This window comes from Martes martes (assembly GCF_963455335.1).
Source record: "Martes martes genome assembly, chromosome: 2".
Classification (NCBI taxonomy): Eukaryota; Metazoa; Chordata; class Mammalia; order Carnivora; family Mustelidae; genus Martes; species Martes martes.
Genome location: NC_137889.1, coordinates 55,688,820 through 55,713,420, shown reverse-complemented (window position 1 = coordinate 55,713,420; position 24,601 = coordinate 55,688,820). Strand labels below are relative to the sequence as shown.

Here is a 24,601-nt window from a genome sequence, read left to right as displayed (position 1 = left end):
AATCATAGCCTAGGTGTAGAGAGCTGCTGGCTTCTGGTACCCTTAGCCTGGTAGCGTGGATATGCTCTTTAGGATGGGTCCAGCTTGGGGGAGGACCAAAGAGCAGGGTGATTGATCCTCTGCCACTTACAGCTGTGTGATCCCAGACAAGTTCCCAAGTTTTTCTGCCTCAACTTCCACATTTGTTAAGTTAGAGCTCAAAGGATTGATAAGTTCATATGTATAAAGTACTTTGAGGAGTGCCTGCTATATACTAAGTATTCTATAAATATTAGGCGTTCAGTCCATTCCATTGGACTAAAGTGGGTTGTCATTAAAACCTTGAGTTTTAGAAAATGTGACTAGGTCTCTTCTGGAATTTGCATGTCTTATCTCATAAATAAGTGCTTCCTTTTTTTTTTTTTTTAAGCGTTTATTTATTTATTTAACAGAGATCACAAGTAGGCAGAGAGGTAGGCAGAGAAAGAGAGGCGGAAGCAGGCTCCCTACTGAGCAGAGAGCCTGATGCAGGGCTCGATCCCAGGACCCTGAGATCATGACCTGAGCCGAAGGCAGTGGCTTAACCCACTGAGCCACCCAGGCGCCCCTAAATAAGTGCTTCTTTCATATCGTATAAATAAAGGGTTGATTTAGTGAAGTCTCATGTTCTCTGACAGACCAAAGAAGCCCTTCCTTTTGTACACAGTTGCCAGAATTTGGGAGGAAGAATTGTCCTCATGTGGCTGTTGCTACTGAAACAGATCTATATTCCTGAGCAAGGAGGGCTGTAGTCCACCCCATACAAAAGAATGTTTGAGAGACTCCTTTGGAGGAATGGCTATTTCAGATTACTGAGAGCATGTCTTTGGTGTCAAAGACAAAAATAAAAGACAATAAAGTTCAAACCAAAAGAAAAGAAATCTGTGAGAAGTAATTACGTGGAGCTGATACAGTACAATACAATAGAAAACAAGAAAAAGGAAAAAAGAACCTGTGAAGAATAATTAGGTGGGGAATGAGAGTACTCACCTAGAGAAGGTACCAGTGATTTGGCTCTCCTAGGAGACCTCTCATGACCTGAGCTGAAGACAGATGCATAACTGACTGAGACACCCAGGTGTCCTGATGTCTATTCTCACTTAAAAAAGTTATATTCTAGGTATTCTAGCTAGAGCCTCCAAAAAAAAAAAGAAAGAAAGAAAGAAAAAAAAAACTAAAACAAAAACCCTTCCACACTATTTTCGAATTGAGTAGATTCATAACAATTAAATAATTTCTAGTTGTGGGATAAATGTCATAGGTATTTGAAAAATCAAGGCAGCCCTATCTACTCAGCAAAAATGAAAGAATATGAAAATGTGTGAATGTCAGAATAATATGGGGGGATATAGCGAGTAAATGTTTAGATAATATTTCAGTATGCTTAGAAAACCAAAGTGGTCTTTATAAATATTGTATTCCAATGAGAAAACAACAGTTTGTTCAAGCAAATTTCAACATTAAGTCGATCCTTTCCTATGTTGGGTGGTAAGGTGAGAGAACAGAGCCTCCCCTGTGGAGAGCAGAAACTTGCTCTGCCAGAATAGAAGGGAGCAGAGTGCACAGACCAGGCATCACCATTTTGCTGGTGTTGACTTTTTATATCCTTAAGAATGTGAAATATACAAAGCTGTGTGTTGGTGAGGATGGAACTTCAAATCAGAGGTCCTTTCAGCCTGTCATTCCTATTGAGATAGGAATATATGGAAAATCATAGTGTCTTATTTTCATTGGGAAAGGTTTGTGCACCTGCTGATCTATCCCAGCATCTCCTTGAGACAAGATGCACAGTTTGAAGAGTAAAGCAGTGTCCTTGGGTTACGCGTGCCATCAGTTTCGGGCGAGGTCCTAGGGCAGAACAGTTAACTTGGCCTCACTCACACAGTACTGCTCTTAGACTGAGGTAAGAATGGCCCGCCCCTCCCGGCCCCTCACTTTAGAGGGCCCCACTCAAAGGGGTGAGGGGTCCCCAGTGCCATGGGAGCGTGCCTACCCAGATCTTATGCAGCTCCCCTTCTAGATTATATTCCAGGTATGTGGAATTCCTTGCCCTCAACTCCCTGAGCCTGCTTTTCGGGTTTGCAGTCTTTTTCCTTAGGCCTGTCTTCTCCAGGGTGAACTGTGCACCAGTGACCCTGCCTCTAGGCCTTCTGGGTGCTAGACCGAGTTGGGAGTGGGAGGACCAGGCTGCAGACCAGAAGCTGGGGATTGCCAGTCTCTCCTCTGTTGTCTTTTGGAACAAAGCCCCGAGGGAGATTTAAACTCACACCTGAGTCCTTCAGGTTGTGGTGAAGGTCTTTGTAAAAGCAAGAGAATAGTGCATACTGTTTAACAGATTACTAGTGTGACTGATAATTTCAAGATTTTGAGCCAGTATGGTGTGTGGGCCTCCGTTTGTGCTCTTGTCCCAGGTCCCACAGACTTTAGGCATAAGCCTAGACAGAGTGTTCTCACCAAGTGAGCCTCTCCCCAGTGTGTGTGCATTGAGATTGAACCTGGTGTTTTATGCTTTGTGGTCATTAGTTAGTATCATTTGAAGCCAGGCTTTCTAGAACTTTTCACTGTATATTATGGATTAGGGCTTATCTTTTTCGCCTGGTACTAGTGGATACTAGTGGTCTTTGAGACCTACCCCAAACACAGCTTAAAGAATAGCATAGGGTTATTTTAAAATGCTAATAGTGGTAATAACATATATTTATTGAGCTATGAATTAGTTATGAAACATATTTCACTATTCATTCAATGTTTGTATTGTTTTATGGTAATGTAATTTTAACATTTAGCCTGATAGTAGGGGAGACACTATAACTTCCTGATAGAAATTTGGAAATTGATGATAAAAACGGTGGCTCATCTCCTCTGTAGAATGTAAACTGTACCAAGTTTAAGTTTCTGTTCCTTTCCAGGCTGTGTATCCCCAGTGCCTAGAACAAAGCTTGTTACATAGGAAGTGCTTGGTGCATGTTTGAAGGAATGAGTCTTCCCTCTCATGAGGTTTGTCTGAAATGGGGCATTCTTCCTAAAATTCTTATGTTTATGTCCACTTTATTTTGAAACATCTCATTTATTATCTATTGGAAAGATGAGTGTAGAGTGAGACTTTGATTTTCTTTAGAAACTTTAGCAGTTTTTAGACCCTTCTGTTTTAACAATTATAACATTTCTGAGCTTATTACGTAATATGTAGAAAACTAGCATGACCTAGGTGTTAGGCTTATAGATGAATCATCTGGGAGTCTTAATGAGTTCTACTGTTATTTTATCTTATGATCTGTATGTACCATGTTCCCAGTGTAAATACATATTTCTTTTTTTTCTTTTTTTTTTTTTTGTGTGTGTGTGTGTGATTTCCATTTCCAGATCTCCCTCGAGTTTAGAAATTTGGCTGAGAAATATCAAACAGTGATTGTTGACATTTGCCAGAAAATGGGATTTGGGATGGCGGAGTTTTTGGATAAACACGTAACCTCTGAACAGGAGTGGGACAAGGTCAGTGTTTACAAGCTGTGTTGGTGTGTGGCGCGTAGAACAGAGCTGGCAGCACGTGCTGTGAAGTTCAGAGTGAGGAAGAAAGTTGTCTTTCCAGTTCCAAGATTTTTGGTTTTACAGCCCACCTGTGTAGCTTGAATGTCTCATCATAAACACTTAATAAAGGGGCTTAGAGTTGAATACTTGAAATAATCCATGCCCTAGGGAATTTGCCATTAAGTTAGGCCAAAGTGAATATAACCTGTCCCAGATGTACAAACATTAAGCTTCTAGAATTACCTCTGACTTGCTGTGAAATTTTAGATAAATGGCCAAATTACTTAATGTAATATAGAGATAGCCAAGGTTTTCAAATCTTCAAAAATGTGGTTTTGGTTATTTGCTTTCTTCCATCACTGAGTATGTGTGTATGTGGACACACCTTAGCATCTGAATCAGTCGCCAGTTTCAACTTAGCACAAGATGACTTTTAAACTCTGTGCCAGCCTGACCCCATTTGTTGAGGAGAAGTAGGTACCACTTAAACTGTTAAATTATATGTGTGTTTCCTTTCCAACTTTTTGAGTATCCAGAGGTACTGACTTAGGATCATGGGTGTGTTGTGCTGAGGAGTGAGTAACTCTCCAATACTGTACTTCTTCCTTTCCCGTCATCTCCTTACAGAATTAACACAATGGGAGAAGTTCCAAGTTTCTCAACCTCCCTCCCCCAGTTCATATGGCAGTTAGAAACGAATATGTGTGGGGATTAGCAATGGGAGACTCCACATGGGTGAAGTGGTCTTCCTTGGGAGGCAGGGTAGCTGGAAAGGGCAATGAGAGCAGATGATGTGGCAGATAAAATTATGATGACTTTTATTTGGCCTGAGTTTACTCCTGAGCAGCAGCTGCGTAGGATATGGCCAGGGTAGGAGTTAGGGGACAGGGAGAAAGTGCCTGTCTAGACAAAGTGACCTAATTGACCACGGGGACTAAACTAAGCATCAAAATACTGGATAGGAAGGAGGGATGTTGCCCATTTTCTGTAGGAATGATGTTTGTGAGACTTCTTCATCTCCTCAGTGGAAGCAAAGACATTTTAAACATCTGCACTATGTGTGTATTTTGTATCTTTAATAAAGTTTAAGTTAGGATCTCAGAAGAGAGTTGACTACATGCATACTCCCTGGGTGAATGTAGGTTCAAAGTCTGGCCTCTTAATCCTTTAGTCCTCAAAACTTGCTGGCAACATCTTTGCGGCTGCTGGGTTATGCTCTCCAAGTTAGCATGAGTGATGCTGCTGCTGCAATTACCCATTTATGAAATTAAAGCTAAAGCTGAAACTCCTCCGGGCCGGGGATCAGCACTGGATAGCTGCCTGGTGACTCCCTTTTCTGCTCTGCAGACCTATTCAGGAGACTCAGTGATAGTTTGTTGAGTATAATTTCTGATTAGATGAAATTCAGTACTTTGAGTGATTCTCCCCACCTTCAACTTTGGAGGAAGAGGACTACTTCCAGTCTAGGAATATTTCTATCCAAAGAACTGTTATCTTGAAATCTCCTTTTCCTAGGGCAGTGCCAAGGACGTACTGATGTTTTTAAATTTCTAGTAATTCTTTTTAAGTTTCTTTTAGCTGTCCACAGCTCATTTCTCTATTGTAGCATATCTTTACTCTTTCCGGAGTCTTCCATTCTTAGACCACATTTTGAGTGCTTTCTCTTTGCCATTTCATTGTGCCCTTTGATTAGTCTGGCTTTGCGTTTCTTTCATCCAGAGGCCCTCCTTGGGTCTTTCCCAAACATTTACCCTTGCTGTTGTCCACCCCGGAGTGCACCTTCTTTAACTGCTCTTCACCTCTTACAGTGTGTAATGGACATTCATTTCATGAGAGTATTGCATTAAGTTGTTTTGGAATACTCTTTTTAAGAGAGGAGAGCTTTGGCAAACTACTTTTACAGGAAAAAACTTCTTTGACAATCAAGAATGACGTTTACCAAGATCTCTTTGGAGAAAAGGCAGTTTCAGCAAAGTTGTTGGAACCCGCCTTGTAAGCCAGACCACCTGGCTTTGAGTCCTTTGCCTGTAACTTCCAGATGAGTGATCTTGGGTTATTAATTGACCGAATTCTGTCTGCCCCAGTTTGCACATCTGTAAAATGGTGGTAGTAATAATACGTGCCTCATAAAGGTGTTTGTGAGGACTGGATATGCAGAGTGCTTTGAACAGTGGCAAGAACAGAGCTGTGGTACTTTGTCCTTCTATGTAATGAAGATTTTGAGACACGGCAAGATCTTGAAGTGTCTTCAAGACTAAGCTCCACTTACTATTCTAGTTTCTATTAGAATGTTCCTTATTCCCTCATTGCCTTCACCCTCAATTTTAGATATCAAAAAGCTTACTGTACTAGTTTATTTTTTCAATGACCTTTTATTCTAGGAGTAGTGCATGTCCACAGTCGAAATATGGAAAAGCAGGTGAAAAAATAAAACCATCACACCAGCCAGAGATCAGAGGTCACTTTGGTTAAATCTTTTGTGCATATGTTTTTTATTCCTTACATGTACATAGTGCATGTTTGTGTTTTTTAATCAAAATCAGATCTTGTACATTCTGTTTGGAACCTGTTTTGGGATTTTGTTTTTTTTGGCTTTTGGGGTCTTTTTTGTAGCCAATGATCTCAGATGTTTCCATTGTAGTAAGTACTTCATTGTTTCTTACAGTACTGTCACTATGTCGCCGGGCTGGTGGGAATTGGCCTTTCCCGTCTGTTCTCAGCCTCAGAGTTAGAAGACCCCTTAGTTGGTGAAGACATAGAATGTGCCAATTCTATGGGCCTGTTTCTGCAGAAAACAAACATCATTCGTGATTATCTGGAAGACCATCGAGAAGGAAGAGAGTTTTGGCCTCAAGAGGTAACGGATGTAGGAGATTTGAGAAAAATAATTTTAAGTACTTTCTGAAAACAAAACAAAACAAATCTTTCAGTTGCAAATGATAGAAATGTGAACAAACTACCTTAGACAATGTAAGAGAATATATAAAACAGGTTAGGATTTAGTTTGCTTCAGAGTAGACTGGCTAAATCCCGGGGTTCAGACTATGTATAGTAATGCACACACACACACACACACACACACACACACACACACGCTCACACACGCTCACACAGAGGCTCTATCCCCGTCTTTCTATCTCTTGGATAGGCTTTCTCCAAGTGGTGGATGTAACAACTCATGACTCACAATCTACTAGCTTCATAAAGAAATTCTTAGGAAGGCCCAGTTGATGGGACATGGATCCTGTGCACAACCCATAATCAGTTACCGTGTAGCCAGTGGGCTGAGTACTCTGGCCAGACCTGGGTTATATCTTCCCAACACACATAGAATGGATTCCATCCCACCCCCAACCCCTGCCAAAAAGGATTCTATGGCAAGAAGGAGGAAGACCATAGAGAGGGAGAGGCAAAAACTACAGAATGTTCATTATAAGAGAAGAGTTGATCTTTGACTTAATTTTAAAAAAATAGGTAGTCAAGGAAAGCCTTGGAGGTTGGCTTTATTCAGAAGGACAGCTAGAAAATATTAGGACTATGTCCTGATTTTACTCCAGCATTTGTCTGTTGCTTTCCGTAAAATGATTTCCTAAAAGCAAGTGCTTTTAATTTTTTATTTTTTTTATTATTTAAATATTTTATTTGTTTGAGAGACAAAAGAGCGTGAACAGGGGAAGTTGCAGAGGCAGAGGGAGAAGCAGACTCCCCGCTGAGCAGGGAGCCTGATGTAGGCCTCCATCCCAGGACCCAGAGATCATGCATGGCCTGAGCTGAAGTCAGTCAGTTAACTGAGTGAGCCACCCAGGCACCCCAACCAAATGCTTTTAAAGTGAAAAAAAGGCAGGTGACAAAGTAGGGAAAATATTTGCAACTTATACGGCAAGTACGGGACTGATATTCCTAATATAAAAACTGCTAAAAGTCAAGACCAGCTACCTTATAGAAAACTGGGCAAAGAGATAATAGATTATTCACAGAAAGAATGATTTTTTTTTTTTGAAAGAAAGATCCTTAAACAGCTGAAAAGATGATCAGTGCCACTCCTAATAAGAAAAATTCACATAAAAACAACCCTGGGCTGAGACATCCTAGTTTGCCAAGCTTCCCAGGTGACTCCTATGTGGGCAGGGTTGCCAAAGAGCTCTTGACCACCCTTCCTGGGATGCCACGGCTCAGCGAAGGGAAGGTTTGTGTGAGGACCCGCAGTGAGTCAGGGGCCACCTGGAAGGGCCACTTGAGTCTCTGGGTCCCAGCCGGGGCTTGTCCCTTGTCATCACACTGCCTGTCACCCAGGCACGTTTCCCCACCATGGGTCATGTGCACCAGCTCTACGGGTCTGCACACAGTTTACTTCCTCTTCTGTAATATTGAATAGCTGTTAGACCACAGGACAATGGTGTGAATAAAGTGAGATAAACTTTGGCCAGGGTGCTTACTAAATGTCAGTCCAAACAGCTTAACCAAAAAAGAGAGAAAAGAACCCTGAGAGACTATCCAGCGCTGGACTGGCAAAAAGTCGTTAAGGTTGGTATTTTCTAAGAAAAACTGGGGACACAGGCACTCTGTGGCTGGGGAGAGTGTATCCTGGTGCAAACAACCCTGAGTGCTGGCAGCTTGGCAAGTGAATAATATGGGGGCTTAGTGGTGCAGCTTTGTTTCTAATAATTACAGTTTATAAGCAACTGAGATGTCTGTCTATACCGGACTGATTGAACGAGCTATGGTATATTCCCTTGGTAGAGCACGGAAAGAACTATACTACCATGGAGTAATCTCCAGGTTATATTATTAAGTGAAAAAAAGCAAGGTGTACAGCAGCGTAAACATACTCAACGCAATAAAATGTGTACAGTAATTATACTGAGAATAATATTGTTATTGAAATACTGAAACTGTTACAGAAACACTGCAACATACAGCAAATAGGCAGTTGTGTTCATATCAGTCTGGGAACCAAGATTTTCAGTCATAAATAAAAGGTACAAATATAAAACTATTAATAAAGTTAAGCAAAACTCCCATAATCCTAAACTGACTTGAAAATGTCAGCATGAAATTCCTGATACAGATTCTCTTTAAAAAAAAAAATGTCTCGCTCTCTCTACCAAGAGGTGTAGAAACAAACCAGTAATAATGGGTACTGCTGGTGTTCCAGCTTGGTCTTTTAATACTATTTTCCACCACACAGAATAGTGGGGGTAGGAACTGGGAATATACTGTCGTGCCAGGAAGTGAGGGAGCTATCAAAGTACAAAGTATAGGGTAAAAGGGTATAGGGTCCAATTTAAAGGTGCCTTCACTGACCACATATGGGACAATTTGAATATCGAAAAGAATAAAGACTGCAATGGGTTGAAACACAGCAAATGTGTTTAAATCTAAAGAGAAATGAGCATCTGCCTCCTGAAGGATGGTGTGCTCTCTTATCGAGAGGCACACAACGTCTGATCTTTGCCCACTTTTGATGTTAGCAGTCATTAGGCTTCATGTCTAGCTCTGTTCATTTATTGGGGATCAAGTCCCACATTGGGCTCCTTGCTCTGTAGGGAGGCTGCTTCTCCCTCATCTGCCACTCCCCCTGCTTGTGCGCTTTCTCCCTTCTCTCTCTGTCTGACAAGTAAGAAAGTAAGTAAATAAAATCTTAAAAAAAAAAACAAAAACCCATCACTGATTGGGTTTAATCTGTTGTAATTATTCTCACTATTAAAGCTCAAAATTTCCCTCCTTTGGTCAGGAACAGGTTCAGGTTGGCTCCTGAGTCCTCACGAGGGGACCCTTAATACTTTGATAGCTTCCTTGCCGTTTGGTATGTACAGATGTTCTAAGCTCATTTTGTACATTTCTTGCCTGAGCACTGGACTCATCCAGCTCCTAGGAACCCCAGGTAAGACACCTGGGCCAATGGGAAATAGTACCCAGCACTGCACTTGGCACTAGGGACAGTCACTGCTCTTAGGACAGTCGCTGTGTGTGTGTGTGTGTGTGTGTGTGTGTGTGTGTGTTTAGTTTTAAAGCTCAAATATCTTCTAAGTTTATGTTAATATTTCCAGTTCAGGGATTGTGACATAACTTCCTCCTCTGTATTACATTTCTACTTCATTTCTTCCTCATCGAGATTCATAATTCTCAGGGAAATCAGAGATGCTAGAATTAGTATATGCCATGATTACTCATTTGCTTTCCTCCCCCTGCATTACAGATCCTTCAGTCTCACAATAGAGATAATAATGCAACTACCACCAAAATGATTCTTGAAAATAATTGAAGACTATTTTTGCATATGCTATACTAATTTCCAATTTTTTATGATTGTATTTATTTCTGAATTGTCAGATTAGATGGCCACTGATACTGTAGTATCTCCCTTTCCCCCTTCCTTAGTCTTAGTTTAAGCTCATCTTAAATTAAGGTGAGCTTATATTGATGTCTGTAGTCATTTTGGTTGTCTGGAGCTCACACACTGATAGATAGGAAAAGCCCATGAGAATAATAATTCCTCATGTTTATACATATTGGTAATTTGTGACTTTGATATTTGAAAGTTAGTTTTTCTAGATAAAAAATTTTTAGCTCACATTTTGGGTATCCCATTTTCTTCCACTTTACAGACTGTTAAAATTCTAAGGATAACTTAATTTTCTTTTCCTTGTAAGTTATGGGTTCTTTTTCTCTTCTTTGGTGGTTACTGCCTAGATCCGTTATCACTGGAGATGCCAAAAGGTGATGTCCTAAATTCTATCATCCTTTCTGCATTTTTTAGCAGGAATTTTGGATTTTGTAAAAATGGTAGTGGTGTTGGCCAGTCTTTATTGGGGGAGAGTATAAAGTGACAATAACCATTATTCTTTGGGAAACTTAAGAATGACTAAAAATGAAATTAAGTTCTTTGCTAGCTTCAGAGACTCCTTTAAAAATATCATTAAAAATTGTTAAATCAATCACACTGTTGGAGTTGAAGATGTTATTTCACTTTTGAGTTACTAAGATCCAAGGAGGTAATGTTCTCATTGTGTAGACTCAGCTCATTCTCTCCCAAGACACTTGTTCGGCAGCATTCTTATCAGAATTGGGAATGTCATGTTAATCATTCATGACTTTGAGGCCTGACCATCTTCAGAATGTTTAACAGTTAGCTTGCAGTACCCTTGTAGCTGATTTTGTAAGGAGACTAATGCCTTCTGGAATAACAGGAGTCCTCTTTATTTGAAGTCATCGAAGTATTGCTTAGTACATGATGTAACAACTGTCCCTAAGGGACAGTTTCCCAGATATTTAACTGACTCCTAGGTTGTGATCAGACCCTGACTGGTCATCACAAATAGCCCCTTCGTGGAGCTTGAAATGGACTTGATCTTGGTGAAAGATGAGTACGCAGCTAAGAAAAACTTCACTGTAGATCATAGTTATTATTGATGAAGATTCTTTCCGGTTGCTTGTATGTTTTTCACTTATGTCCGTGCTAACTTACTTTTTAAGGTTTGGGGCAAGTATGTTAAGAAGTTGGGCGATTTTGCTAAGCCACAGAACATTGACTCGGCTGTGCAGTGCCTGAACGAACTTATAACCAACGCACTTCACCACATCCCAGATGTCATCACTTATCTTTCAAGACTTAGAAACCAAAGTGTGTTTAATTTCTGCGCTATTCCACAGGTAGGCAAGGGAGCTATTCTTGTGTATGAGAGGCGGAAGCTAAAAGGACTGGCATGGTGGTGCTGATGGGGGTGGAGAGAATGCATTTACTATTTTGGTTTGCTGTATTCAGGAATATGGTTCCTTTTAAAAAGATGACTTCAGTCTGTTTTCTTTTGCTGGGTGGGAAGGCAGGCACCTCCCCTCTGCCCCACAACCACCATACCCAGCTCAGCCTCCTTAGATCCTTAGTCTCACAATTAAATCTAAGGCTTTGGCTTAAGTTTAGGGGGAGTGCTGGGTAAAATATAAGTGAAGGTTTATCATTACAGAGTCTTACTTAAGGGCCCTGTTTCTGCTGTCCTTTTTCCTAAACTCGGGATAACAGAACCTAATCCTATGGACCTAGCCCCTCAGTCCTCTGGTACTTAGGCTTTTTTACATGCTTTTGCCAATTATTTCAGTTTTTAACTCAAATACATGAAACTCATAGGATTTAACTGATTTGGAAACTTGGGTTTTTTTGGGTTTTTTGGGAAGATTTTATTTATTTAAGAGAGGGAGAAAGAGAGAGAGCACGAACAGGGAGAGGGACAGAGGAAGAAGGAGAGGGAGAAGCAGACTCCCCGCTGAGCATGGAACCCGACACAGAGCTTGATTCTAGGACCCTGGGATCATGACCTGAGCCAAAGGCAGATGTTTAACCGACTGAGCTACCCAGGCACCCCTTGATTTGATCTTTTAATGACCAGTCCTGAGTGGTTGTTGCAGCTAAACTCTGCATGCTTGATTTAGGTCCCCATTTATCCCAGAAATAATTTGCCATGGAGCATGGGAACCATTCCCCTTCCCATTTGTCCCCCCATCCCTCTGTGCTTTGTTTTTCATGTATAATGATTATGTTCGTTGTAGGAAAAATAGAAAATTCTTTGTAGATACTATTTGAGATACATTTTTTGGCTCTCTAACTCATTACTCTAGCATAGAAAAAGATGTATGGACTTAATGGACTTTTTTCCAAATAAAAAGGAACTTTCGTGATCAAACCAAAGAATCATTTAAGACACAAAGACCCTTGATTCTGTATATTGTTGGGGAAGGGAGGAGTGGGAAAGGTCCAAGTTTTGACATGCTTTCTTCATGGGTATTTTTTCTTGGTTAGTTCCATCTTAGCCCTTTGGCATTTTCTTATCCTACAGAACGTTTTTTTCACCTTTTCAGAATGGTGATTGCTTAGAGTGCCATTTCTTTTTTCATGAAATGAAATGAATTTGTGTTTTTTCTCTTCTTCTCTCTCCCTCCTCGTATCTTTAGGTGATGGCCATTGCCACTCTGGCTGCCTGTTACAATAATCAGCAGGTGTTCAAAGGCGTAGTGAAGATCCGAAAAGGGCAGGCAGTAACTCTAATGATGGACGCCACCAATATGCCGGCGGTCAAGGCTATAATCTACCAGTACATGGAAGAGGTGGGTTCTTATTTAATGACCTGGAGAATTTGTGTCTCTTTTTAGGATTTAAATACTGTCCCTCTTTCAAGAGTTCATATTTGGCTACTAGATGATCCTAACAACTCACGGTGTTATGGTATAAAGAGACAGGAGTTGGTGTCCTTTATTAGAAAGAAGTGTGTGCACGGGTTGCTGATCAATCAGAGCCAAACGGCCCCCTGCTGGGAAGCTATAAATGGAGCAAGCCTTTAGGGTGGAGCCCCTACGGAGGATTAGATTTTTTTTTTAAATTTTTTAATTTTTTTATAAACATATAATGTATTTTTAATCCCCAGGGGTACAGGTCTGTGAATTGCCAGGTTTACAGCACTAACCATAGCACATACCCTCCCCAATGTCCATAACCCCACCCCCCTTTCCCGACCCCCCCTCCCCCCAGCAACCCTCAGTTTGTTTTGTGAGATTAAGAGTCTCTTATGGTTTGTCTCCCTCCCGATCCAATCTTGTTTCATTTATTCTTCTACCCCCTTAACCCCCCATGTTGCATCTCCACTTCCTCATATCAGGGAGATCATATGATAGTTGTTTTTCTCCGACTGACTAATTTCACTAAGCATGATACCCTCTAGCTCCATCCACGTCATCGCAAATGGCAAGATTTCATTTCTTTTGATGGCTGCATAGTATTCCGTTGTGTGTGTCTGTGTGTGTGTGTGTGTGTGTGTGTGTGTATACACACACACACCACACCTTCTTTATCCATTCATCTGTTGATGGACTTCTAGGTTCTTTCCATAGTTTGGCTGTTGTGAACATTGCTGCTATAAACATTCGGGTGCACGTGCCCCTTCGGATCACTACGTTTGTATCTTTAGGGTAAATACCCAGTAGTGCAATTGCTGGGTCATAGGGTTGCTCTATTTTCAACTTTTCGAGGAACCTCCATGCTGTTTTCCAGAGTGGTTGCACCAGCTTGCATTCCCACCAACAGTGTAGGAGGGTTCCCCTTTCTCCGCATCCTTGCCAGCATCTGTCATTTCCTGACTTGTTAATTTTAGCCATTCTGACTGGTGTGAGGTGGTATCTCATTGTGGTTTTGATTTGTATTTCCCTGATGCCTAGTGATGTGGAGCACTTTTTTATGTGTCTGTTGGCCATCTGGATGGAGGATTAGATTTTTTTAAGGGGGAAGATGACATTCGAGGCCAACCAGGCTTCATGGGTGAGCAGAGTGAAGCTGAGGCTTGTGCATGCTAATGCAGTATCTGACAGAGTACATCTCCAACCCCAGGCCAGGTTGCCTGACACCCAATCCAGTACTTTTCATTACGTGATAGGCCTCAACTGAGAAACCACAGTAGGGAATTGCAGCAAAGGAGAACCATCAAGTGGCAGCGATTTGTCAATTTTCTAATGCAGATCTCATTTCAAATGCCAAAACTACCCTAAAGACAAAACATACTTGTTCAAGTCAGATCTCCTGCTGTGGAGGGTATAATCCATGACTAGGTTCAAAAAACTTTTTCTTAGAGGCTAAAACTAATCACTAGGCCCTAGAGCGGTGGTTCTTAACTGAAAGGGCTTTTGCGCCCTCCCCCTCCCCCACCCCAGGGGACATTTTGCAATGTCTGAAGACATTTTTTTGTGATGGTCACACTGGTGAGAGGGGTGGCCACTACGTTCTGGTGAGTGGAGGCCCTGAGATCCTTGGGTTCTTACTAAAGATTGAACTACTATGGAAATACATGAAACATGAAAGACCTTCCTCCTTCCTCTCTCCCAGAGAGAACTACTGCTGCCAATAATTTTCTCCCTCCTTCCTGTCCTCTGGTTACACCTTTACAGGGATATGATGTGTAGTAGTGGTCTCCCCTAAACAGAATTCTGCAAAACAGTGATTTCCTCTGATTTCTGTTGCATAGTGCACATTCTCCTTGGAGTTCCTCCCTGTCTTCTGACAAGCTTTGGACCTCTTCATTTCTACCAAAGACACCGATAGAAGACATAAGAGCAGGGACCCTGGGTGGCTTAGTCGATTAATCATCTGCCTTTGGCTCAGATCATGATCCTGGGGTCTTGGGCTCGAGCTCTGGGTCCAGCTGCCTGCTCAGTGGGGAGTCTGCTTCTCCCACTTCCTTTGCCCCTCCACCCCACCCTCCCCATGCCTGCTTTCATCTCTCTCTCAAATAAATCAATAAAATCTTTAAAAAAAAAAAAAAAAAAAGAAGACAGAAGACCACATTAAAAAAAAAATCCTAAAATTCTTTTAGTGACTAGGTACAGTGTTTAGCCATTGACCAAAAAAATTGCTGCTAATGAGACTTGGGGACAGTCTAGTTGACCGTATCGCCAGCACTTACTCTGAGCTTGCTGCGTGCCTGGCATAGCAACTGACTAGGTGGGTACTATTAATATCAAGGAAACCTGAGGCTGGAGCCATAATTTGGGCCCAGATCTGGCTGACTTCCGAGCCTGTGCTGTTCGCTACAATCCTAAGGGGTTTGGATTACCCTTTCCAAAGTGAGTAGTACCATAGTAGTCACTTTTCCTCCATTTTTTATAAATGACAAACCTTTTATGTAATATGTAGTTCAGAGAAGATTTATTTGAGTCGAGAGGCTGCAGCAGAGGGTGGGCCACAAAGCTGAAAATAGTTCCTGGCCCTTTAAGAACATTTGCAGACCTCCGATTCAGGGAGTCAGTTGTTTAAAGCTACTCCATTGAAACTCAGTGTAATTTGGGGGACACATTAACGCTTGAGTTGATTTGACTGAGAAAAATCTCTGAAGACTTCCGAGTCTGAAGGAATAAAATGTAGTAATGGTTTTGATATCAGCATGAATGAAATTTCAAGTTAACTTTTTGTATCAAGTCCACAAGTTGTCTGGCTTTTCTTTTTTTTTTTTCTTAGGATTTTATTTATTTTGAGAGAGAAAAAGAGAGTGCACATGAGTGAGGGGGAGGGGCAGAGGGAGAAGCAGACTCCCCGTCTAGCAGGGAGCACAATATGGGACTCCATCCCAGGGCCCCGCGATCAGGACCTGAGCTGAAGGCAGATGCTTGAATGATTGAGCTACCCAGGCATCCCAGCTGCCTGGCTTTTTGCTGCTGTCCAGATACTAACACTGATCAAGTCTGTCCTTCGCAGGAAGACAGGCAGACACATTTATTCTGTCAGGTCTCTGGGCCTAACAGGTGGTAACCAGAATGCCCTTACAGGGGACTTGAAGGCTTTCCTCACGCAGCTCTAGTGTTTAAAGGAACAGAGTGACAGCCGACCGTTGCAGAGTAGGTGGGCTCCGTTCCTCATGTCGTGGGTCCTCTGGAGCAGCCACAGCTTCAAACCACTCTGATTACCTGTCAGCTGGTGAGAAGCTCCACCAGCTATTTTGGGACAGAAACAAATGCTGAGGCAAACAGCCAGAAACTATTATTTCTTTCTCTGCCAATGCTTACTGCTTGGCGAGGGCGATCTTTTTCAAGCTGGCGCAGCTTCCTGTCTCACCCTGCGCTGTGGTTCGTCTAGAGCATCACCCTGCCCTTCAGGCCCTTCTCGTGCTCATGAATCACAAGTGTGGTCCTCCGGTCGGCAGCATCTGGGGCCCCTGGGCACTTGCTAGAGTCTCACCGAGCCCCAGACCCACTGCATCAGAATCTGCCTTTACAAAGCTCCCCAGGTGATCACCTGTGAACAGAAAGTCTGAAATGCACTGTTGCACTCCCCGTCCTCTCCTCCTCAGCTGGCACTGCCTTTTCACTGTGGGAGGAAGTGCGAGATTGTGTTTTTTGTGGCATGAACCCCCTCCACTCCTCCACTCCACTCCACCTCTCCTGGGTGAGCCTAAGCCCTCCTGCTCCTCTCTCTTACCCCTAGATCCGCTGCCTCTTCATCCAAAGTCCCCTCCTCCCCCATCATTCCTCTAGTTGGTATGTGCGCTTAGGCCACTCTGCTTCCAAAAGGGAACAGGTCATGACTCTGGCTTGACTTTGCTCCTCTCTACCTACTCCCCTCCCCACTCTCCCTCACAGTTAAGCTTCTCGAAAGATATGTATACTTCATGCTATTTATTCCCATTTTTTTTTAACCCACCTCATGCTCGCTGGCTTTTTTTCCTACCTTGTCATGAGACTTCTCTTACTAAAGTGATTTGATGACCTTCTAATGACCAATTTTGAAAACATTCTCCCCAGTCCCACTATATTGACCCTGTGGATCTTTCTTACCTTAAAAACCCTTTCCTCTTTGGGCTTCTGTGACTCTGGCCTCTAGTTTAACATCTTACCTGTCGACTCCTTTGCCTTTCTGGCTTATTATACTGGTATTTCTGAGTTCTGTCTTCATTTGCATTTTTTCTCACTGCACAAAAGCTTTCTGGTATTCTCTTCAATGGCCAGGCTTCTTTCTCCACTACATGCTCGTCAGTCCTGACTTGATTAGTCCAGCTCAGGACTTGGTCATAAACTTTTTCTTTTTTTGATTAATGATATTACCATTCACCTAATCACGGAATCCAGATAACCCAGGCTCCTTTTTATTCTCTCTAACCCTCATCCATATGAAACTCCACATCCTGCCTATTCTACTTATAAGCTTTCTTACTTATCAGAATTTTGCATGCATTACTCTCTGACCAAGCAATTCTAGGACTTTATGTACAAAATTAGCTAGAAGATGTGCAGAGGTGTTTGTTGTAACATTGTGTCCTCAGTCCTTATTGGGAAGGAATTGATTAAATTATAGTACATTCACATTATGCAGTTTGTGTTTAGAAACAGAATGACATCATTTTCTAGGTTCTGGCATTAAGAAATGTCCATAAAAAATTACGTGAGTGAAAAAAGCCAAATTGCAACATAATCTATTTATAATCTATTTTAAAAATAAAATTGTGTATAATTTTATATGCACAATGTAGTCATATGTTTATATGTTATATAGAATGATAGTCATTTTTTTAAAAAGATTTTAATTTATTTGACAGCACAAGCAGGGGGAGCAGAAGAGGGAGAAGCACCTCCCTGCCAAGCAGGGAGCCCAATGTGGGGCTCAATCCCAGGACCCTGGGATCATGACCTGAGCTGAAGGCAGGCACTTAACCAGTTGAGCCACCCAGGCACCCCTAGATAGTCATTCTATGTAGTATATAGAATATATAATACGTATATGCATTTTATGTGTTTGTATATAGTTATATATGCACATGGCAACTGTTATAAAAGTAATTACACCAATTTACGATGTTATTATATTATTATAGCAGACATTTATACATTTCTATATAGAGTTTTAGGGCATAGTGAGGAAAGGTATAAAAGTAACTACACTAGCCTATGGCTGAGAGAGTAGAGTAAGGGAATTCTGTTTTTTTACTTTGTATTGCTTATTCGTTTTGAAGATCTTACTTGTTTATTTATTTATATTATTTATTTAATTATTTTTAAATATTTTATTTATTTATTTGTCAGAAAGAGAGCACAAGCAGGGGGAGTGGCAGGGAGAAGCAGGCTTCCCGCAGAGCAAGGAGCCTGATGTGGGACTCGATCCCAGGGACTCTGAGATCATGACATGAGCCGAAGGCAGACGCTCAACTGACTGAGCCACCCAGGCGCCTCTGAAGATTTTATTTATTTGGAGAGAGACCGGGAGCATGCCTGCAAGCAGGAGGAGGGAGCAGAGGGAGAGAGGGAGAGAGAATCCCAAGCAGACTTCCTGCTGAGTGTAGAGCCCGATGTGAATGGCTGGATCTCATGATCCTTGAGATCATGACCTGAACTGAATTCTGGAGTCAAATTTTAACTGACTGAGCCACCCAGGTGCCCCTGTATTGCTTGTTTTTTACAACTGTGACTCCATCATCTAAAATATTTATTGAGAGAGGGGTGCTGGGTTGGCTCAGTTGGTTAAGTGTCTGCCTTGAGCTCAGGTCATGATCCCGGGGTCCTGGGATCCAATCTCATATGCCGCTTCCTGCTCAGCAGGGAGTGCTTGTCCCTTTCCTCTGCCCCTCCCCCCAACTCATACATATGTGCTCACTGTTTCTCAGATAAATAAAAATCTTTTAAAAAAATTTAAAACATAAAATTTTTTAAAAAGAAAGTAAAGAGGAAATTGTAGTTTCATCCCAGTTTCTGTTTTTCTCTAAAGCTGTTTTGGTAGCATAGTATTAGATATTAGATATTATTTGCATATTTCTGTAGGCTTTTTTTTTTCAATTAAGTGAGCTCTGTGCCCATTATGGGGCCTAAACTCACAACCTCAAGATCAAGAGTCACATGCTGTCCCAACTGAGCTAGCCAGGTGCCCCTGTAGGACGTATTCTTTTATTTTCTTGTTATACTAGATTGTAGCTATGCCCTTTTGGTGGAGAGGTAGGAGGCTGGCAAGAATATATGTCTGTGGAAAAAAATACCCGTTATATAATGAGAATTTTGGGAAAAATTTATTTAAAAATACGCCTGCTCTGTCATCTTCCTTCTCTTTGCCTCCGTCTCGGCTCAGATCCTTGTCACTTCCCACCTGCATCATCTCTTAGCTGCTCTGTCAGTTTGAGTCAGTGGCCATTTGAGCAGGACCTTCTGTGTGCCAGGCACGGAGCTGGGCTGGAGTCAGACCAGTAAGATGTGGTGCCTTTGAGACTTGCAATCAGGGAGACTCATAGAAGTAGCTGAATTCAGTGTTAATTGAGAAAGTAGGAGTATGTGCAGGAGGGGCATGTGGCCCAACCTGGGGGTTCAGGTTCTTTTCTTTCTTTTTTTTTTTTTTTTTTAAGATTTTGTATATTTATGTGAGAGAGAGAGAGCATGAGATAGGGGAGGGTCAGAGGAAGAAACAGAGTCCCCGCTGAGCAGGAAGCCCCATGCAGAACTTGATCCTGGGACTCCAGGATCATGAGCTGAGCCCACAGCAGACGCTCAACCAAATGAGCCACCTGGCGCCCCAGGGCAGGTTTCTAGAAGACTTAACACCTAATTTGAGACTTGGGCAGTGGACAAGAATTGGCCAGGTGAAGGAGCGTGACAGGGGCATTCCGGGGGTTGTGGGGGGATGGTGTGAGTGAAGAGGGGAACAGAAGCGTGCAGATCATCACACGAGTTGTTCCAGGTGGGCAGCGGCAGATGAAGCTGGAGGTTCAGCGGGCTCAGGTCATGGGTGGCCTTGTGCTCCATGTCAGAGCTCAGACCTCACTCAGCAGCCCATGGGGAGCCAGTGGGGGTATCAAGCAGAGATTTCCATTTCTTTGGTGACGTGTGGCGAGCAGGTGAGTGGATTCAGGGTTCAGTAGAGTCAGAGCTCAGTGTGGAGGCTGGTCATAGCTCAGATGAGAGGCATGGAGGCCTCACCTTAAGCTGTAGTTGGAAGCATGGATGTGAGGCCCGGGTTCAGCAAATGTTCTGGAGTTGTGGAGGAAGTAGGAGGGCCAAGAGGCACCGAGAGAGGGTTCTGGGAGGACTACTCTGGCTCCCAGCTTCTGCTCTCCCCTTTCCTCGTCCAGCCTGTGGTCCACCCCACAGATTCCGTCTTGTTTGGCTGCATCTGCCCCGTCTTTTCAGTAGCCTTTTCCCTGCTGTCAAACTCTGAGCCGTCAAACCCTGCTGACATTCCCAGGCTCCCCACCCCGCGCCCAGCTCTGTGTGAGGTGCCAGGGAGGTGCAGCTCGATGCGGTGGCTCCCCGGCGGCAGGGACTCCCTGGTGCTCTCGCGGACAGGCTGCAGAACAAAACCGGCCTCCATGGACAGTCCTGCCTTATTAGTGGAGTGACTTTGTGTTATTCCTTCCGTGTTCTCTGAGCCTGTTTGCTCATTGGTAAGAGGGACATAAAACCTCCCTGTGTAGGGTTATTGTAAGAAGTAAATACAGAAGGTGTTTATAAAGTTCCTAGGACTCACGAAGTGGCACTTATAATTTTCTCCTTTCTTTGGCAGATTTATCATAGAATCCCCAGCTCAGACCCATCTTCTGGTAAAACCAGGCAGATCATCTCTACCATCAGAACCCAGAATCTTCCTAATTGTCAGCTGATCTCCCGAAGTCACTACTCCCCTCTTTACCTGTCATTTGTCATGCTGTTGGCTGCCCTGAGCTGGCAGTACCTGAGCACGCTGTCCCAGGTCACAGAAGACTATGTGCAGACTGGAGAACACTGATTGGGTCTTAGTCTGGAAGCTCAAGTTCACCATGAAATGGATTGGCCTTTTCTTCAAGAAAAAGGATATTGGTACCCCCTCTCCCCCCTTTTTCCCCTCCTGCTTCAATCCCTGAAGGAACTCTGTGGACTTGGGACTTTTAGGAACTGTGACGTGCAGTCAAGAAGCTAAGAATAAAAGGGAAGGCTACCTCACCCTCAGCAAGCAGGCCCTTGTGCGCCGTGCTCCCGTCTACACACCGTGGCCGGCAGCAGAGGGCCCCTCACTGCAGGTCAGGGGACGTGGTGGCCTATGGGGCTGCTGAGAGATCTTATCTAGTGTGAATCCTAGCTAGAATTATAATTAAATGTATTTAATTTGAAGCAACCTTGGAATACATGTCCTTGTACAAAGTGAAGTGAATTTTCTCAGTTGGGTTCCCATTTTTCTCATTTTGTTTCCTTCAGTTGATTTGAATGTAGTAGACGTCCATGCTTGTGGGTCTAGGCAACGGCCCCAGGTTTCCTAAGAATGCAGACTGTCTTCTGCCCACGAAGGCTAAGGACTGACTGCTGGGGGTTCTGGAATCGCTTCCTGGTTTAAAAGGAGGTTAGCTTTCAGAAAGAAACTGCAGGATTGCTTTGGGCCCCATTGTAGAAGACTGGCCTCCAGTTAAGGCTGACTTTTTAAGAAGACATCATATCTCAAGATGTGTTTGTAATAAACAACTGAATTACTTTGCATTTGTTGAGGGCAGCTCATTTGAAAGCCTGGGTGCACGTGGCAAATAGGAACACAAGAATGGAGTTAGTGATGGAGGGACAGATAGCCATCTGTGGCCCCCACAGAGCCAGCCAGAACAGGACCAGGAAAAAGGATCCAACTGCCTGGGCCCTGCACGCTGTGCCTGCTGGAAGTGAGCACACAGCAGCCTCGCCGCCTCTGCCAGCTTGTCACCTGCACTCCCTCTGCTGGCCTGCTCTCAACTTTGGCCAACTCTTCTAGCTGCATGCAGAAATCTTAACCATATCCAGGGGTTTTGTGGGTTTTTTGTCTTTTGTTTCTTTTTTTTAAAAATCACCAGTTTCTACATGGAGGCCTCGAGATAGGCAAGATGTGTTTTCAGGTGATGGGCTGGAAAGCCGAAGGGCATTTAGCCTCACTCTTCTAGCATTGCCGTCTGCCTTTATCCCCACACAAGCCAAGGGGGCGTGAGGCACCCTCCTCCAGTGACTTACTGCGAATCTCGGCCTGGGCCGGGGAGGACATGGTCCCTTCGAAGGGTGTTTGGAAAAGCCCCTCAAGCTGAGGAATCACTGGTGTGGGGCATGAAAGTACTTTCTAGAAGCCATTCATGCTCTCGGTGTATGTAGCCTGCTCTTCTGCAGTCCATTGTGTGTGGTAGTTTAATCATTGAAGCTGGCAGTTTTCCGCGGCAGGAATGCTGGCCTCCCGTGATTATACACATACACCGATTTCCTCCGTGTCCTTCGCTGCCACCAGACACAGTGGCTTAGTTTCAGTACACGGCACCTGCAGTGAACTGGTTCACTTGAGGCACAGTCCTGGACAAACTTGTCACCATGCTGAAGCCAGGCACTTGCGACACGGAGTACAGCTCTGAGCTGGGCTCCTAGCAATTTAAGCATCAGAACTTGGTTTGAGATTCCAAGGTAGGTGGTTAGAAATGTGTGTAGAAATGATGGATGAGTTCTCTACAGCCTGTGTAGGACAGAGGACAACCTGGTGAGTCATGGTCTGAGGTGGTTTTACTGGAAGGTTTCTTTCCCGGCTCAGTGATGACCTGTGGGACTTCCTAAGCTTCTGTATGGTTTAGAAGATCTAGGCCCCTCCCAGCTATAGCGTTATGTGACTTTTACTATCACTGACTTGTGCAAAGTCTTAGCTCTTGTGCCCACTCCTGGGTGCTTTGGAAGATCATTTTCCTTCTAGAGTTCTCTATTAAAATTGCTGGGTAAAATACAGGGTGACCAGTTCAACTAGAATTTGATGCCCTAGTTTTTTGTTTTGTTTTTTGTTTTTTTTAGTATAATTATGTTGCAAAATTATTGCACAGGATGTATTTCTACTAAAAAATTATTTGATCTGAAATTCAAATCAGACTGAGCATCCTTTGTTTTTGTTGAATCTGGCAACCCCACCCTCCGCTCCACACTTGAATCAATCAGATACATTTTGTCTCTGGCTTCCAGTCTACTTGATTTTTACTTACAGAGGAATATTTTAGCTTTTCCTCAGAGTATCTGACGCATCTGAAATCAGGGCTCTAAATTTAAAAACTCCGTCACAACGGACAGGAGCAGCAGCCCGCTTTGCACATTTTGGGAGCTTCTAGAGCTCCAGATAGACCTGCACACATGCACACCCATCTCCGTTTGGGGAAGTGCTTGGAGCAATTACTTGGAAGCCCCATTCTGTCTGAACCATTTCTCTGGGGCTGGCACGCACGTGTGTGTTGGGGGAGGAGAGGAGGCTAGCCATTTGTTAATTAATCTTAGCAGTTTGGGAAGCAAAGCTCTAAAGCCATGGTTCTCCAACTTAAGCATCCAAACTACCTGAAGGTCCCAGATTGCTAGGACCGTTTGTATCTCAAACCCCGAAACTGGCGTTTTTAACAAGTTCTCACGTGATACAAATGCTGGTCAGGAGCCCAGTTTGAGAACCATTGCTCTAAGGCCTTACTTCTCAAACTTTAATGAACACGTGAACCAGCAGGAGTCTTGTTAAATTGCAAGGGCAGATTCAGAGCTCTGGCCCAAATTCCGCATTCCAAGGTGCTAGGTGTCGGCCCTGCTTTTGGTCTGAAGCGTAGCTATCTGACACATTTTCAGAGTGGAAAAGCAACTATGTGCCCAAGCTTCGAAGTCTAAACTACACCCACACCCTCTTCTGGGTAATGAACAAAAAGGCCCGGTGCCTTCCCTTGACTGAATACCTCGTTCTGAAAGGCACCTGAGAAAAGCGTACTTGATGAACTGAGGTGACAGGGTGGTCAATGAGGTAATTTGAGGTTTATTTAAGTATTGACATTGATCCCAATCCCAAACAAACATTGCTGGTTTTGTTTTCTAACAAAGGCTCCTAAGCCAGGCGTGCAGACGCCCTGTGGTTCACCTGGGTCCTCGTGGTCCATGTCCCCTGGCTTCCTGGCTGAGCGCAGGGTGGACATGGGGCCATCCAACTGTTAGGGCGCAGGTTGAATTTGTCAACTACACTGAGGTTATGAATGTCTTCCAGTTGGAAATTTAAGAATAAAGTGATTGCAAAGTTGTGGCTTTTGGCCTTTGTATTATGCTAGGTTTCACTTTTAAGTTTTTCATTTGAGTCCGGCTTTCATAAATTTTCCCTTCCATATTCACCAGGTATTTAAGAGCCTAGCTGATGAGGCAGTTTCTGATCCCTAACTTCTAATTTCAATCAGAAGTCAAACATCCCATACTTCCAAACTAGTCCGGCCCTCAGCTGGGAAAGAAGTTAGGTACTGACGTCCCAGTGGGATGGGAGTAATTTCTTCTAGTTTCCTGTTCCCTCAAACACTAGTATACTTCACTGCTTGGGATTCTTAACCAGCAACAGAACCCAGAGACAGGGGAACTCAGAACAGGGCACACAGGCTCTGCTTCCACCCCATCCCAACATCGGCAGGGCCCAGGGCAACCTGGCCCTCCACTAGGACAGCTGGCTTCTGGCATCACCCACACGCCACGCTTGTGTGAGTCCCCACATGGGTTACTGCTGGCTTGGGGCTGGTACAAAACGGACTACAACTATGTTCTTAGCTCTTGAAATTAAGCAGGGGCACAAATCATTGGGGCTTGAGACAGTTTA

At 43.3% G+C, this 24,601-nt stretch overlaps 1 protein-coding gene across 2 annotated transcripts in view; it reads left to right on the top strand.

The window, feature by feature from the left end:
• Positions 1-21,493, top strand: part of FDFT1 (farnesyl-diphosphate farnesyltransferase 1) — a 33,217-nt gene extending 11,724 nt beyond the window's left edge. For both annotated transcript variants that reach the window (XM_080796143.1, XM_080796142.1), the window contains 5 exons: positions 3,382-3,510; positions 6,212-6,403; positions 11,023-11,199; positions 12,493-12,645; positions 20,552-21,493. In XM_080796143.1, the coding sequence (XP_080652269.1) occupies positions 3,382-3,510; positions 6,212-6,403; positions 11,023-11,199; positions 12,493-12,645; positions 20,552-20,773 (873 nt within the window). In that variant the 3' untranslated portion in view covers positions 20,774-21,493. The remainder of the gene's footprint in view (positions 1-3,381; positions 3,511-6,211; positions 6,404-11,022; positions 11,200-12,492; positions 12,646-20,551) is intronic.
• Positions 21,494-24,601: the final 3,108 nt, after the last annotated feature.